Below are 16,491 nucleotides of genomic sequence, written 5' to 3'. Positions count from 1 at the left end.
AAAAAAATGTACAAATTATCAAGGGGGCAGGAGAGGGGGGGGATGAGTAGCTGATACCAAGGGTTCAAGTAGAAAGAAAATGTTTTGAGAATGATGATGGCAACAAATGTACAAATGTGCTTGATACAATGACGGACGGATGTGTTGTGATAAAAGTTGTGTGAGCCCCCAATAAAATGATTTTTTAAAAATGAATAAGCACACAAAGAAACAGAAAAGAAGGACTTTGCTTGGGTTTGAGCTTACTTCCTGGTACCTGGGTCGAATTTTGAGAGTGGGTTTGCCATCTTATGTGGCTTCCTGGGTAACTGGGCATTACTACAACAAGCAACCATGGTGAGTATGCTTATTAACTCACTTGAAGCAGAAAATGGTCTGCAGTTTTTCAATACCGCTGCCATGGTGACTTAGCAATGCTGTCACCCCTACCTTCCCAGCCACTGACTGTGTAATTGAAAGCCATTAGTCTGTTTTTGTCCTCCTCTCCCTCACAACGAACACAGTGAGCACCACTCCACAGAGATGGACAGACTCCCTTCCAGACTGCCAGAGAATTAAGTAGACTCAAGGAAACACAACACAACGTCCAAACCAAATTGATAGCAATGTCACTTCTGTGTCTGCAAATTCCAACATCTGTGGAGTTTTTCCATTTGTTCTGAAGGACAAACTGTCCATGAATGGCGTAAAAGATGGTAAACCTGTTCAGAAAGCACTGTGACTTCTGGGTTATTTATCACTTACACCTGGAGGAGCCTTTGCTTTCTCTTCACTCCACTGGCCAGATTTTGCCATGAATCTATTAGGCCTCGCTGGTGTGCAGAAAACCAGATGGAGCATCAACAAGTAAGCCTCTGAGCTTGGGAGCCACAACACAAACCCCAAGATCCATCGCAAAGGCTGGGCCCTGTGACACACCTGCTTCAGTACATGGGGCCAGGCCTCAGAGTTCTGAGAATCCAGGTCACCTGTTCATTCGTTCCTGATTGGGCTACCTCAGAGGGCTCACTCAAGAAGCACTGGAGGCTACCTCTCCAAAGCCCTAGGGAGCTAGCCCCTAAACAAGAAAGAACAACATAGAACAAGGTCAAACTCACTGCCATCTAGTCAATAGAACTGTTAAGGGGAGTAGAAAGCCGAGTCTTTCGCCCAAGGAGCTGTTGGTGGTTTTGAACTGCCGACCATGCAGATTGTAGCTCAATGCGTAACTACTAGGCACACCACCAGAGCTCCAGAACAAGGCTAGGAGCCTAATAATTACTACAGAGCATCCATCAGTCAACTGCTGGGCGTTGGCTGGTGGTGATGCTGCATGAAAAGTGCTGCCCACTGCATACTGTAGAAGAGCCTTGGGGATGCAGCACCTATGTATACAGCACTAGCTGCTCCTCGGGAGAAAGTCGGGGCTTTCTACTCCCCTAGAGAGTTAGTCTCAGAAACCCACAGGGCAGGACTACCCTGTCTTACAGGGTAGCTGAGAGTCAAAACAGACTCGATAGCGGTGAGATGGTGATGAAAGATGGTATGATTCCAACTGTTTGCCCTTCTGGAAAAGGCCAAACTATAGAGACGGCAGAATGGTGGTTGTCAAGAAGTCAGGGGAGAAGAAGGAACAAGTGAAGCGCAGGCCACGTTTGTGGCAGTGAAACTATTCTGCGTGAGAATCCAATGGCTGATATTATGCATTTCCCAAAATTATGGAATTGCCTTAGAGCTATTTCTTCCTATGCCAATTTCAGAAAGAATAAACCAAAAAGCTCACTGTCATTGATGCCAGACGCACAGCAGCCCTATAGGACAGGGTAGAGCTATCTGTGTTCGTTTCTGAAGCTGTAACTCTTCACAGGAGGAAAAGTTCCGCTTAGCAAAAGTATTTTCAGGGTACACATTCTAAACTATGTGTTCAGAGAATTTAATTTGGCTTGACCCAGGGTGCTGCACAGCCTGAGTGAAGAATGCTACACTAAAATGCAGTCTTTCGTTCAGAACAATGAGTCATTACTGGTTTCTCAACCGTAACAAATGTACTACAGGAATTGGTATCCAATCATCTGATAAGCATGGGCATGCTTGTGCTTGCTTACTAAGCCACAGAGGACACTTTCACATTTCCCCACCACATCAAATACTTTCCTTCTAGGCACAGCGACCCCACGTGGCTAGGGCAGGGCTGCTCCACGGCGCTTTCCAGGCCGAAATCTTGGCAGCAATCATCAGATCTTTCTTCTCGGGTACCACTGGGTGAGTGCAAACCCAGGAACTAAAGGCAAACTGTACCACCCAGAAACTTGCACCCACATGGAAGGGAAGAAAACAAATTTATGCTCGCCCTCTTTATCCATTTCTCACCCCAAAACTAAAATTATCCCAAGGATCTTATAACAGCTGTGGCTTATCATTTTTTATCTAAACTGAAATGTCTGATTTTTAGGTTTATCATGTATCTGTTTTCAGACCAGGAGGAAAACAGCCGTTGGGGAAAGCAATATATGTACATACCCACCAATGGCACATAATTTTGCTGGGACTTAGTCAAAAGAGAAATAATTTTATAAAATGTGATTTTCTATTTCCAAGTTCCCATATCATCTATGTATTCAACACCAAGCAGCAGCCTAGAATAAGAGCTCACAATCCGTCTACTGCTAAACCAGTTTCGTTACTTTGTTTTAACAATTATGATTGAATTATTGAATTGTATGACATGTGGATGAGAGAAGAGTTGGACAATTGTCACCACATTCAATTCTAGAATTCTAGAACATCCTTTCATTCGTTGTTATTCATGTAATCATTTATTTTCTAAGTGTGGAAAAAAATTACACAAAACACTCTCCAATGTCACAACATGCACATGTATAATCCAGCGTCCTTGATTATACTCTTCAAGTTGTACAACCATTAAGGATATTCTTTAGCAAATTCTTCCACCCCCATTGACATGAACTCAAGGCCCCCTAGGCACCGAGTCTGTCTTCTTCACCCCTGGTCATTAATGCTTCTGATCAGGTTTTCGGGAGTGAAGAATTCTGCGCCGCTGCTTGGGGGATGGGGGATGGGGAAAGGAAATAGTGTGTTAACACTGACTCACTTACAACATATACATGTTGAAAACTGATGCTGGGGGGGGGGTGTTTCCAGGAGAGGCCTCCCTCCAGACAGGAGCCCTCACTTATGTAACCTCCTCCTCACATGGCTCTGAATCCATTCTTCAAAGCAACCCCTGGGCTGGAGCAGATGACAGCTGGAACTCACAGCGACACCCCACAAAGAAAATGACACAGTGGCTCCGCTGAGGGGCCCCGAGGAAAGGGGAAGGAAGAGATAAGGAAGACATGGTTTCTTGCTCAGAACAGAGAGCTACCGAAATAAAATCTTTCTAAGTCCATCCTTTTGCCAAAGGTCAATCACCAGCAAGTGCATAGTAAATAGCCCCCCCACACACACACACATACACAGAATACTACACAAATGGTTTGTTTCCACCTGTACAAAAAATTAAAGAAAGTTTTTTTAAAAAGATAAAGAAGTCATCAACCATAAGGGAATTGCAGCTATTAAAGACACCCTTTGACTTCCTAAAGGAGGCAAGGTGGCAGAACAGATTATTGGCTGTGAACTGTTAAGACCCAGTTCAAACCCACTAGTCACTCTGAGAGAATGCCAAGGTGGCCTGCTCCCATAAAGACTGGCAATCTCAGAATGCTATGGAACCTTCTACTCCATCCTGCAGGGCCACCGTGAGATGGAATCGCCTGGAGGGCAGCAGGTTCCGTGTTTGGGGTTTTGACTTTCCAAGAAGAGCCACGGGTGTACATGCCACCCGTCTCCTCTGTGTACATGCCACCCGTCTCCTTGCCTCCCAGATGGTTTCTTTCACCCCAACTTTTCTGAATAATGAGAACCACTGGGGTCCAGATTAAAGAGACAGATTCCCGGGTCTTTTCCTTAGAACTTCTGACGGGGCCCAGGTTCTGTTTTATCTTTTTTTTTAAATGAAACACCATGGTGACTCGCGGTGTGCCTTCATCTGTTTCGTTTCAGCAAGGTATAACAGGAATCTTCCAGAGTTCACACAGCTCACCTGCACTGCACACTGAGCGCGCCTCTCTCCCAAGGCTCCAAAGCATCTGGGGTCTTAGAGCTGTGAGGAGACAGTTGCTCCTGGTATAGCTGAGTGACTGACTGGTGGGGAACTAGCCCCACCTCACCTCTAGAAGTAATCATGAAACTAAGCAAAATTATGGACGTGAACAGGCTGGACAAGACTGATTCCTGAGAGAAAGGAGATTCAAAGTGAATGCTTTCACTGGCCAGGCTGAGTCCAGTCATCATGTTTTGGTGATAGGGCACGCTGAGTTCCGCACAAAGCACACAAGTCCATCTGAGCTGGGAGGCAGATAATTCGTGTTTGAGTCAGCCGGGGCAGCTAGAATCCCTCAGGCAAGGCACCAGACTGTAAGGAGATGGGCAGAAAGCAAGTCTCCCACAGTGGGCAAGAGAAAGTAAGGAGGGTGTGCCTGCAAGTCCTCGGCTGGAGGATGGTTTGTACAAATTCAGGCCCAGAGCAGGTCTGGAAGGATTAAAGAGAAGGAGGAGGGAACAGATCGAGAGCTGGTGCGATGGTGCAGTAAGCAGAACAGAGAGGAGAGGTCAGCAGGTAAACTGGCGGCTCTGGAACAAGACAATGGCGCAATCTTATGAAGACACCATCACCAGCCTGGCATACAGCTGAGACATCAGAAAGGCAGCCCTGAAGCTAACCGAAAACAATGTTAGTCCCCGGGGGCACCCGCCAAGGACTGGAGACATCTCTGGTTATTACAACTAAGGGGGATGCTGCTGGCATCCAGTGAGCAGAGGTCAGGGGCACTGTTAACACCCCAGGATACTGAGGGCAGCCTGCCTTGTTTGAAGACAGTAGAAGAAATGGGCTGATAACTGAGGGACAGAGAAAAGAGACTGAATAAAAGTTTAAAATAAAAAAGAAGCATGAGGGGTTTATAGACATTTCTAAATGTGTCACATACTTGTATTAAAAAAAGAGCCGATTACAAGGGTCTACATGTGACCTCCTCCCTGGGGGACGGACAACAGAAAAGCGGGTGAAGGGAGGCGTCGGATAGGGCAAGATATGACAAAATAATAATTTATAAATTATCAAGGATTCATGAGGGAAGGGGAGCGGGGAGGGAGGGGAAAAATGAAGAGCTGATGCCAGGTGCTTAGGTAGAGCGCAAATGTTTTGAGAATGATGAGGGCAATGAATGTACAAATGTGCTTTACACAATTGATGTATATATGGATTGTCATAAGAGTTGTATGAGCCCCTAATAAAATGGTTTTTAAAAAAAGAGCATAAATATGGAGCAAAAAAGAAAACCATTAAAGGCGTATTGGCTAAACCACTCCCAACATTTAAAAAAAGGAATCTAATTAAATGTCCAAGAATCTCAGCAAACCATAAGATACTATGAGGGGGGTTCAAAAAGTTCATGGAAAATTCCATTACCTTTTCACTCCATTTCCCCACAAACTCTTTGAAACAAAACCCCATACTCAGGAGAGAAAACAGGATTAGATAGAAATAAAATTACACCGGGGTCATCAGCAGCAATTGTCTGAAAACCAGATTCCAGAGGAAATGCTCAAACACTGAGCAGATCCTCCTATGTTGTCTCCCTTGCGGTGCCGGCCAAGTTTGTGCTAGCAGCCCAAGGCTTGTTCCACAGTGCGGCCAGGGCTCCTTTTGAAACAGTCCCCACTGTCACCAGGTGCGTGCTGACTCACTACGCCCCATCAGGCCAGAGTGGAACTACGCCTGTGGGTTTCCAAGGCTGTAGCTGTAACTTTTTACAGGAGTGGAAAGCCTCCCTGATCTTTCACCTTTTAAAACCATTAGAGGAAAATGATAAGCCCATTCTGACTGGTTTCCAATACTAAAGTCATTATCCTAAGTGGGCCTCTTATCAGATCCTGACTAGACAGCAGACCATAAGCTAAAATATGGCTCTGATCATTTACTTCCTGAAAATCTGGGACTTTGAACCAGTTCATTCCAGCTCAACCCACTGCTGAGAATTTGTCTTTCCACCAGATACACTGAATTAGAACCTACAGTTTAAGATCCTCTGAAAACTCTCATTCTTATGAGGATCTATAAGAATCACATGGGCTCTTGGTTTAAGATGTAGATTTTGACTCAGTATATGCAGGGCAGCAAGGGAAATCCTCAGCAGCGGTGTCAGCCTGGAATGAACTAATTTGAAGCCCTGCTCAAAATTTTGCAGTGGCTCCCATCTGCCAGCTAGGTAAACCCCCATTGACTGAGAGCCATAATCAAGGTTCTCCAGCACCTGCTCCTAATGTACTTGTTCACCTCTTTCCAGCCAACTGGGGGAAAGGCAGACTTCTTAGAGGCTTGTCCTTGATGGACAGTACTGAGGATCTATCTCATAGTCACGAGTCAGTCATAACTGCCTTGGTCGGAAAGCCCAGGACAATTCTTGTAAGCTCTTATATCTAACATAATGCCCGTGTCTCATTCATGATCTTCCTTCTGCTTCTGTAGTCCCATCTCTGACTGTGAGGTATCAAATTCGCAGGTTTCTCTGTTTCAATGTCAAGTGGCTGCTTACCGTGAAACCTGGGTGGCCTCGTGCTACTGGTCTCCTTCATCTGAGTCTGCCTTTGTCCTACTGGAGACTTCATAAGTGCTCTCTCCTTAATTATATTGAGATTTGGGGTCTCTTTTACACCCTAAAACCATCCTGAGATCACACGTGTCCCCAATTTACAAAATATTAAAAATAGAACACTATCACTTAAATTATTTTAAAATATTAAAATTATTTTTAAAACACGGTGGTAAGTTAAAATATTCCTCTGGATAGATGAATACAGTAAGCCTTTTCTTGAAATATAAAACAGATTGACAATAAATGAAAAGAAAGCTAATTACATTTCCAAGGGGCGATAATCAAAGGACAGATACTGCCCCACAAATAATCGTTTTGGCTTTGGAGGTCAATCTAATGAGTCTCAGCACTTCAGGTGTTATCCAGAAGAAGCCTAGCCAACTGGGTTAGATGCAACCGCGAGTCCGTGGTTGCTGGGTGCCTTGAGTGAGTGCCGATTCATAGTGACGCCATATACAACAGAACAGACTACGGCTAGGCCCGCTGTCATTCTCTCAATCGGTCCTTACGTTGGAGCCCATTGTTGCAGCCACTGTGGCACCAAATCTTGTTGAACAGAGAGGGTCTGCCTGCTTCCTGTTGCCCTGCTACTGTACCCAGCAAAGTGGCAGAGAACAGTGCCAGGGGCGGATGACTCTGATGCTCCCTGGCATTCAGAACAAGCACCAAGAGCCATGCTTCAGAAGACAGTCTGTTACACATCCTACAATGTCTACAAACTACTCCTATTAGCTCGGCCATGCTCCACGTACAAAAGCCGGCTTGATTTTCTCCCAGGACCAGGGATTAGGAGGCGTGGCTTGGGCAGAACCTGCAAATGCTCCCAGAGGGCCCTTCCAGAGCCCAGGCACAGCAGGCTTGTGTCCTAAAGAAAAAGCCATGCATGAGGAAGGAGTAACTGATTTCTTCATGGAGGCTTGTGGCTGGATACAATCAGTGCATGCGGAAATTTGTCTTTCCCAGGTTTCTGGAATTTCAGGTTAAGTCTATGATTTAACCCCAGCAATGCTTCTTAACTTCTTTAAGGAGCAATTATTTTAGGTTAGTCAGTCTGGCAAATTAATACCTTGGGGAGGTGTTTACATTCGAGTAAGCAAAGGTACCAGCTTGGATCCCATTTCCCAGAGGCTACTTTCCAAAGCGGTGGAGGAAAGAGGAAGAGAAAAACAGGTGGACGACTACTCACGGTCCAGAAAGCTTTGAGGCTGACTTAAATGCTCTGGTGGAACAAAGGCGTTCTTAAATCTAGCTAACAGTTCTTGACTGTGGGAAACAAAACAAAAGCAGGGGGTGGGGGGAGACCCTGACACCACTGAGTCATAGACGCAAACTAAGACAGGGTAGGACTCCCCCAAAAAGGTCTCTGAGGGCTTCAATCATCAAAGAATCTGGGTGCCTCCTCTTCCCCCCTGGGAGCAAATGATGGGTTTAGTCTGCCAGTCTTTTGGTGCGCTCCAGAGTGCCTAACTGCTGCAACACCAGGGACCCTCCCCGCTAAAAGTAGAAGGGAGGACCACAGACTACGATGATGATGAAGAGGAGGAAGAGGGAGGTCGTCATTCATTTCCCTGATAACATGATTTTAAGAGCGCTTTCAGTTCACCCATTCATCAACCCTTGATTAGAACGTGCAGGCCTCGTTACTCCTTCCGCAAGGAAGCTGGGCTCGTGGTACAAATAGTAAGATGCCAGGGCCTCCAAGAGTCATACCATTACAAGGCTGCCCCAAAGCCATTATGGAAAACATGTCCTGTGTTTGACTGGGAAAAATATTTGCAATAAACAGAAGCTTGATGTAAATATCAAATAGGTAAAAAGAAGTTGACACTTTGCTTGGTTTGATCTTTAAATGAAGATTTTTTTAAAAAGATAATCATATCAGTGGGTGCCCTGGGGAGACGTTGGACAGTGTAACATATGACAAAATAATAATAATTTATGAATTATGATGGGTTCATGAGAGAAGGGGAGGGCGAGGGAAGGGGGAAAATTAGGAGCTGATATTAAGGGCTCAAGTAGCAGGCAAATGTTTTGAGAATGATGATGGCAACAAATGTACCTATGTGCTTGACACGATGGATGTATGGATTGTGATAAGAACTGTACGAGCCACCAATAAAATGATTGAAATAAATAAATTTTAAAAAGAGCAAGACAGGCAGTCCAGGATAAAGAGGGAGCCGGAACACAGGACCATGTTTATAAAGGTTCTCAAGCGCTTAGTTCTGGCAGCCCAGCAGCCAACTCCTCATGAAGATACTTGACTTCTCCCTTCCTTTACAAAAGGTGAGATGATGGGACAGTTTACGGCAGTTCTCAATTACACACCAAAATACTCAAGACATTAAATCAGGTCTATCTGTAGGAGAGCTATAATACAATGCACATTAAAGGGATAGGAAATATATTTCTATGTACATATAAACAACTATAATTAAGATATATATTCCCTTTGGGAACTTTAATGAAATCAGTGAAACATTATGTTCTCTCCAAGCTTACTAGGTGATAAGAGTATTCTAAAATTTAAAATTGTATCTCAGTCATTCTACCATTTTATTAAATAAGTTATGAATGGCAACTTTAGGGATTCAGCAGCACTCTTATGTGCCATGGGTTTCGCTTACGAACTCATCAGCTAACAAGTTCGTTCTGCTCACGGATTATAAACAGTTCACTGAAGAACAGAAGACTAATATGTGCGATTTCTCAACTAATCTGTATGTTCACGTTGAGTCCCAGAATTATATCCTCTTTCTGCATTCATTTTGCCTAGATTTAATTCTATAGATCTGATTTCATGTCTGTTTATACAGCTGGCTACAACTGTTTACATTTAAATACGAACAAAACTTTCCATAAAATATGACTCTGAGCTATACATAAAACATGGACAATCCATTTGTCATTTCCTTTTTCATTAGATTACACTTGAAATTTATTATGTGCCTCATCAGCACATCGTACAGCCTTGGCTATAGAAGAAAAATTTCACTAAATACAGGTACATTGTTCATGTTGTCCTAAGGTGAGAAAGATGTTTTCACAGCATATTTTGTTTTGTTTTTCAGTTTCATTGACACATAATTCACGTAGCATACAAGTCAATGGTTTATATGTAGAAAATAGTTATGCAATCCTCAGCACCTCAAGTTTTCGAACGTTTTATTCATTCTTGTACTAATCTTAGCTTCTCTCACCTTCCAACTCCCCTGCCCTAAGCCTCCAATACCAACCCAAGCTCATTGCAGCTGAGCCAAGGCTGACTCATCACCCAATCCTATCGGACAGGGTAGTACTGCATGCTAATTTCTAAAGGTGTACCTCTCCACAGACAGAGAAAGCGCCCCCTTTATCCGTTGGAACCACTCCAATTTTGAATAGCTGCCCAACAGGTAAACACCATGCCACCAGGACTCCAACCATAACCCTAAGGAACTTTTCATCTACTTGCTGTCTCTGTAGATTTACCTATCCTAGATTTCATATATAAGAGCCCCGGTGGTGTAATGGTTACCCTCTGAGCTGCAATCTCTGTGGTCGACAGTTCAAAGCCACCAGCAGCTCCTTGGGGGAAAGACAGTCTCGGGAACCCACAGGGGATCACTATGAGTCAGCACTGATCCGATGGCAGGGAGAGATTTCATATAAAGAAAAATATAACCCCCGCAAATTAACAATGACAAAAAAACAAAACACAGGAAAAACCTCAAACCAAGAGAAATCAGAAGGGAAATTCAAACAAGTTAAAAATGGGTCACAGGAGAAAACCAATGATAATGTTCTAAGTTTTTGAAACCAGATATCACTTACCTTCTGATAAATCATATGGCACATGGCCACCCGAAGCCTCATCCCAGCACACTGGACGTGATAGAAGTACAGGTGGTGCAGGATGGCCAGAATGAGTGTGCACACTGTCAACACGGTAGCATACATGTAGGCTGTGTGCAAAGCTGCTGAATTAGTGGGATCATAGTGTTCAAAATAATCAATAATTTTTCCCAAAAATATAGGCTGAATTACTTTGGAGCCTTCCTAAAGGGGGAGAGAAGAGGAAACAAGTAAACATTTCCATAAAAATTACAAGCCACATCAATTTTTCTTAATATAGGTTTCACTTTTAGTATCCCAACCCCTAAGCCACTATGACACCAGAGCTCCTTTGAAGACACAAATGAGGCTAAGATCTAATGTCATCAATTGATCTCTACCGCTCATGCATTTCAGGTTCTGGTCTTGAAGAAAATATTTATAATTATCTATTCCCCACGGCCACCAGTCCGCCTATCTTGTTGTATTCTGATGGCTTACTTATTGCTACAATGCTGGAAGCTACACCACCACCAGTGTTGCAGATGCCAGCAAGGCTATCCGTGGTAGAAAGGTTTCAGCAGGTCTTTCAGATAAAGACTAGGAAGAGAGCCCTGACCTTCTATTTCCAAAAATTAGCTGACAAAAACCTTGGGGGTTGCAACAGAAGATCTAATACAGGCACAAAACAAACACAAAAATACGCCAGACTCTGCCATCAAGGCCACTCTAACTCAGAGTGGCCCTGTAGGACAGAGTGGAGAAATGCTCCTTGATGTTTCCAAGACTATAAATGCTTATAGGAGTAGAAAGTATCATCCTTCTCCCATGGAGCAGCTAGCTGGTGGGTTCAAACTACTGACCTTATGGTTAACGGCTCAATATGTAATCCCATACACCACCAGAGCTCCTTCTGAAACAAGCATTCCTGAGAGATGTTGCAGGGTCAGTTCCAGATCACCACACTACAGCTAGTAACACATGAGTTACAATTTCCCCCCAGTGCATGTACTGTAATTCATTGTACGACAGTATTTATGAAAGAATTCAAATATTGTGAGAATGACCAAAGTGTGCCACAATAACATGGAGTGAGCATGTGCCATTGAAAAGGGGGTGCCAGTAGACCAAAGCTGTGTCAACAGACTTGCTAAAAGCAGGGTCATCACCAATCTTCAACTTGTAAAACACAGAACATCTGTGGTGTGCAATACAGTCAGGTATGCCTATGTCATGTCGGAAGATGAGCGCTCCAAATGGGAGCTCACTCACTGCCAATGAGTCAATTATGATGCACAACATCATAGTTTATGAGACTGTAAGTCTTTATGGGAATAGAAAGCCTTCTCTTCCCTCCTCAGAGTTGCCGGCCGTTTCCAACTTGCGGTTAAGAGCCCAACGACTAACCCACTACGCTAAGAGGTTTCCATCCAGATGGAAAGGCACTTAAAGAGCAGCCATAGCAATAGGCTTGAGCACACCAAGGGTCTTGATGGCTGCCCATCGGGGTTACCCTGAGATGGAGCTAATCAGATGGCAATGACCAACAAATCTGCGAGACAAAAATGAAGATACTGGGTTGGAAACCACTGCCACTGAGGGGCTTCTGACTCCTAGAGTTCCTATGGACAGGGTAGAACTGCCTCGGTGGCGCTCTGAGACTAACTACAAATCTGAGAAGCGGCTGGTGGTTTGCACTTAGCAGCCCAGTGTATAACCCACCATGGCTCCTGGGTAGGACACAGAGAGCAATTTTCTTTACTAACACTAAATGCAAAGAAACAGCAGAACAATGCTCTGAGTCACAAGACACACAGGTAAAGGAGCTTTCCTTCACTTGCTCATACCCCTGTCCCTGCCAAATGGCCTTCTCCTACACAACCAAATTCCTCCCTGTAGGAACACCTACTAAGGTGCCGTCTTGTCCTCAATACACAAGCCACTCACGCAGTAAAAGTCCAAGTCACCATTGCACACACCCTCATATCACTTCCTCATGGACTATGAAGAATTACTAAAGGCCAAGGGTTTGAAAATCGCTAGAACTTGAGTCTGAAACAACCTTTGCCTTTGACACAATCCTTCATTTAGCATCAGATATATGCAGGTGATTCTTTGCTTTTGATAGCTCAACTTTGTCTCAAAATAGAAATTGATGCATAAGGAGTGTGGTGAAGTGAAATCTCTTAATGGGGGTTTTCTATCCCTCTCTCTGTAACTCTCACCAAATGATTGAGTGGAATGATGCAAATACAGTGTGAGAGACACTGTGATGACCATCCGTGAAGAGTCACTAGGGGAACATGTGGGAAATCCCTGCTTGAAGTGGGGGAGACAGAGACCAGAGACACCAGAGACCAGGGTACAGAGCAAAGGAACCAGGGAGAGCTCCCTGGCCCAGAGGCAGAAGCCAAGGGGCCATGTGACCAAGAAGCTGAGGGCTGGAGAGAGATTTGCCTGCTGAGTGAGGACAGGCACTACTGTGAACCAATGCTGTTTACTGACCCTGACTTGCGGTACTCTGTAAACATCCCTTCCCTAATAAACCCCCATAATTGTGAGTTTGTCTGTCTGTGAGTTCTATGTGGCTACTGAAATGAACTACGGGACCCAACAGAAAAGTAGAATGTTGTAGGAGGACTAGGGAGGAAGAATAAAATAAATAAAACTAACGTAACATTTTCTTCCCAATTGGAATATTTAGAGACAGCTCTTTCCCTCAAATGGGGCATTACAATAAATGACAATATTCTTGAACTGTTATGCGCAAACACACATTTCACCTAAAGAGTCTCTCCAGTGATATTATGGAAAGGAGCCCTGGTGGTGGGCTGCTGAGCCCAAGGTCAGCAGTTGGGAACCACCAGACACGCCAAAGGAGAAAGATGAAGCTTTCTACTCCTATCATCAACAGTTCCTGTCTCAGAAAACCTACGGAGTAGCTCTACCCTGCCCTATAGGGATGCTGTGAGCTGGGATCAACTCAAGGGAACCGAGGAATACAGAAATAAAACAAACTTGTTGGCCTTGTGAGTTACTTTGGACTGCTAACAGCATAGGTCAGCAGTTCAATTCCATCTGCTGCTCCTTGGGAGAATAATGAAGCTTTCTGCTCCTGTAAAGATTTACAGTCTCGGACATCTATACAGGGTCACTAGTTAAGTCAGAATCAACTAGAAAGTAGTGAGTATACAAAAGTAAAGAAGCCTTGAGGGTGCTGTGGGTTCTGGGCTGAGTTCCAATCCCAGATCAGTTCAAACCCACCAGCTGACCCGAGGGAGAAAGGTGAGGCTCTCTGATGCCTATAAAGATTTGCCGGCTCAGAACCGGTATCTAGGGTGGTTATGACTCAGAATGAACTTGATGGGCATGGCAGTTTGGTTAAACAGTGGTAAGGGAGAGATGACCTGGGCCCACTGCTCCTCCCCAATCAGGGTAAAGGAGACTGGAGAAACACCCCCTCCTGGGCAAGCAAAAGGTCCGTCTCCCCTCAACAGGATGACAACCCCAACTCTCCAAGAAAAGGTCCCAACACACCATGGGAGGGCACCCTGCTACTTCTAGGCCATTCAGAGGTCTCACGGTCTCCTCTTTGTCACCCATAGCTCTGTGCAGGGAGACTTGCTGAAGTCCCCAGCACTCTCCCCTGGTACCCATGGGGAACAAGCGGCTGCTCTGGTCTCATTAGCACTGATGTGGCAGGAGAACTTAGTTCATGTGCCAGAATGCTGGGATGTCTTTCTCAGAGCATTACAATCATTCTCCAATCTTTCATTGCTTGGGAATCCTCAAAAGCCTGCCTGTCCAACCTTCAACTGGTGGTACCCCATGTGCGGCTATTTGTGCTGCCGCAAGTGCTGAGGACAGTAGCTGGCATTTCAGTCGGCAAAAAGAGCATTGCTTAAGAGCCAGGGATGCTGTTTGCAGCATTCTTCATAGATGCCACTGAACCCACTCGGACCCACCTGTGGCACAGTAAAGTGTGCACGTGTGGTTTTCAGTGGCTGATTTATTCAGAAGTAGAATGCCAGGTCTTTCTTGTGGGGTGCATATGAGTGGATTCCACCTGCTGCCCATTAAGTTAACAGCAGGCGTTAAATCATGTGTGCCAACTAGGGCCTGATGCCTCCCAAAACTAGAGGAAGTACAGGGGGGCAGGAGGTCACAAAGGAACACAATTTCCTTTTTTAACCCCCCAATAGCTTTATTGCAATAAAATTCATTTATCAGACACTTCCAGGGTCGGGTCATATTTAGAAAGAGTTGTACATACATCACCATAATCAGTTCCAGCACATATTTCCACCTCTTTGATTCACCATTTGCTCCCCAACCTTCCCCTTCCATCCCAACAAGTCATTACAGCAATTATGGTCACTATACATCATCCTTTCTGTGCTTTATATACTGGGAAACATACCAAAGACCAAATGAAAAGACCACCTGCAATATTAAAATAAGCAAAGCTCTATCAAGAAACAAGCAAAAACAATTTTTTTAACTGGAGCAAAGCTAGAATGGAACAGAGGGAGATCAGCTAACCAGGTACCCTATTAAACCATAGTTCCATCTACCACAGTCAAGTTTACAATAATCTGTCTGATAGTAGGTCTTTTAGACAACATATATAACCTAAGTTTAGCTCTTCCACTACCTAAAATAGCAAAGCCCAACACACAGCACAGGTTTGAGATCACAAAGTGGGGAGACACTTCACAAAACCAAACTCACAGCCATCAAGTTCATTCCTACTCATAGTGACCCTACAGGACAAGGTAGAACTGCTGTTGGCCCTGTGGTTAGCCACCCATCACATTACTGCCACGTCACTGTAACCATCATCCATTATTACACTCACTGAGTGACTAGCTTTGTTTTTTCAATAGTTTTATGGACATATAATTCATACACTATACAAACTAATGGTTTTAATATACTTAAAGGAGTTATGCAATTATCACAACCAATTTTAAAACATATTTTTCTTTTTTCGTGTTTTTTGTTAACTCATTACTATGAGCTCCCCACCTCCTCCAACAACCCTTGCCTTAACCCTCAAAAACTTTGGGATTTCTGTTTTTTGGGTTTTTTTACTTTTGCTGATCTATAGTTCATACATCCTAAGAAACAATTAATCTAGTTACTCTTTTTCTTAACATTTTATTGGGGGCTCATAGAGCTATTATCACAATACATACATATGTACATACATACATTGTGTCAAACACCTTTGTACATTTGTTGCCATCAACAGTTTAAAAACATTTTCTCTCTACTTGAGCCCTTAGTTATCAGCTCATTTTTCCCCTCCCTCCTCCCTCGCAATCCCTTGATAACTTATAAATTATTATTTTTCTATGTCTTACACTGACCAATGTCTCCACCCACTTCTCTGCTGTCCATCGCCCAGGGAGAGGGTTATATGAAGATCATTGTGATTTTTCTTCCCTTTATGGCCCCCACCTTACCCTTACCATACTGGTATAGCTACTCTCATTATTGGGGCTAAGATTTCCTGTGTTTCCAGCTCTTATCTGTACCAGTGTACATCCTCTGGTCTAGCCAAATTTGTAAGGTAGAATTGGGATCATATCTGCATATAACCTTCTCCCTGGGGGACGGACAACAGAAAAGTGGGTGAAGGGAGACATCGGACAGTGCAAGATATGACAAAATAATAATTTGTAAATCATCAAGGGTTTATGAGGGAGGGGGAGCAGGCAGGGAGGGAAAAAAATGAGGAGCTGATGCCAGGGTCTTGGGTGGAGAGCAAATGTTTTGAGAATGATGAGGGCAATGAATGTACAAAGGTGCTTTACACGACTGATGTATGTATGGATTGTGATAAGAGTTGTATGAGCCCCTAATAAAATGATTAGAAAAAAATAAAGAATTGGGATCATGATAGTGGGGGGAGAGGAAGCATTAAAGAACTAGAGGAAAGTTGTATGTTTCCACAGTGCTATAATGCACCCAGACT

At 44.1% G+C, this 16,491-nt stretch overlaps 1 protein-coding gene across 3 annotated transcripts in view; it reads right to left on the bottom strand.

Moving 5' to 3' along the window:
• The window catches only part of ABCC4 (ATP binding cassette subfamily C member 4), a 283,125-nt gene that overhangs the window by 191,524 nt on the left and 75,110 nt on the right, over positions 1-16,491 (bottom strand). For all 3 annotated transcript variants that reach the window (XM_004709768.2, XM_045296369.1, XM_045296368.1), the window contains exon 4: positions 10,512-10,736. In XM_004709768.2, the coding sequence (XP_004709825.1) occupies positions 10,512-10,736 (225 nt within the window). The remainder of the gene's footprint in view (positions 1-10,511; positions 10,737-16,491) is intronic.

The sequence above is a fragment of the Echinops telfairi genome, unplaced genomic scaffold (assembly GCF_000313985.2).
Source record: "Echinops telfairi isolate 266 unplaced genomic scaffold, ASM31398v2 ScPeMD7_7405;HRSCAF=8443, whole genome shotgun sequence".
Lineage (NCBI taxonomy): Eukaryota > Metazoa > Chordata > Mammalia > Afrosoricida > Tenrecidae > Echinops > Echinops telfairi.
Note: the sequence above shows the minus strand (reverse complement) of the source record. Positions and strands in the feature narration are given on the sequence as shown.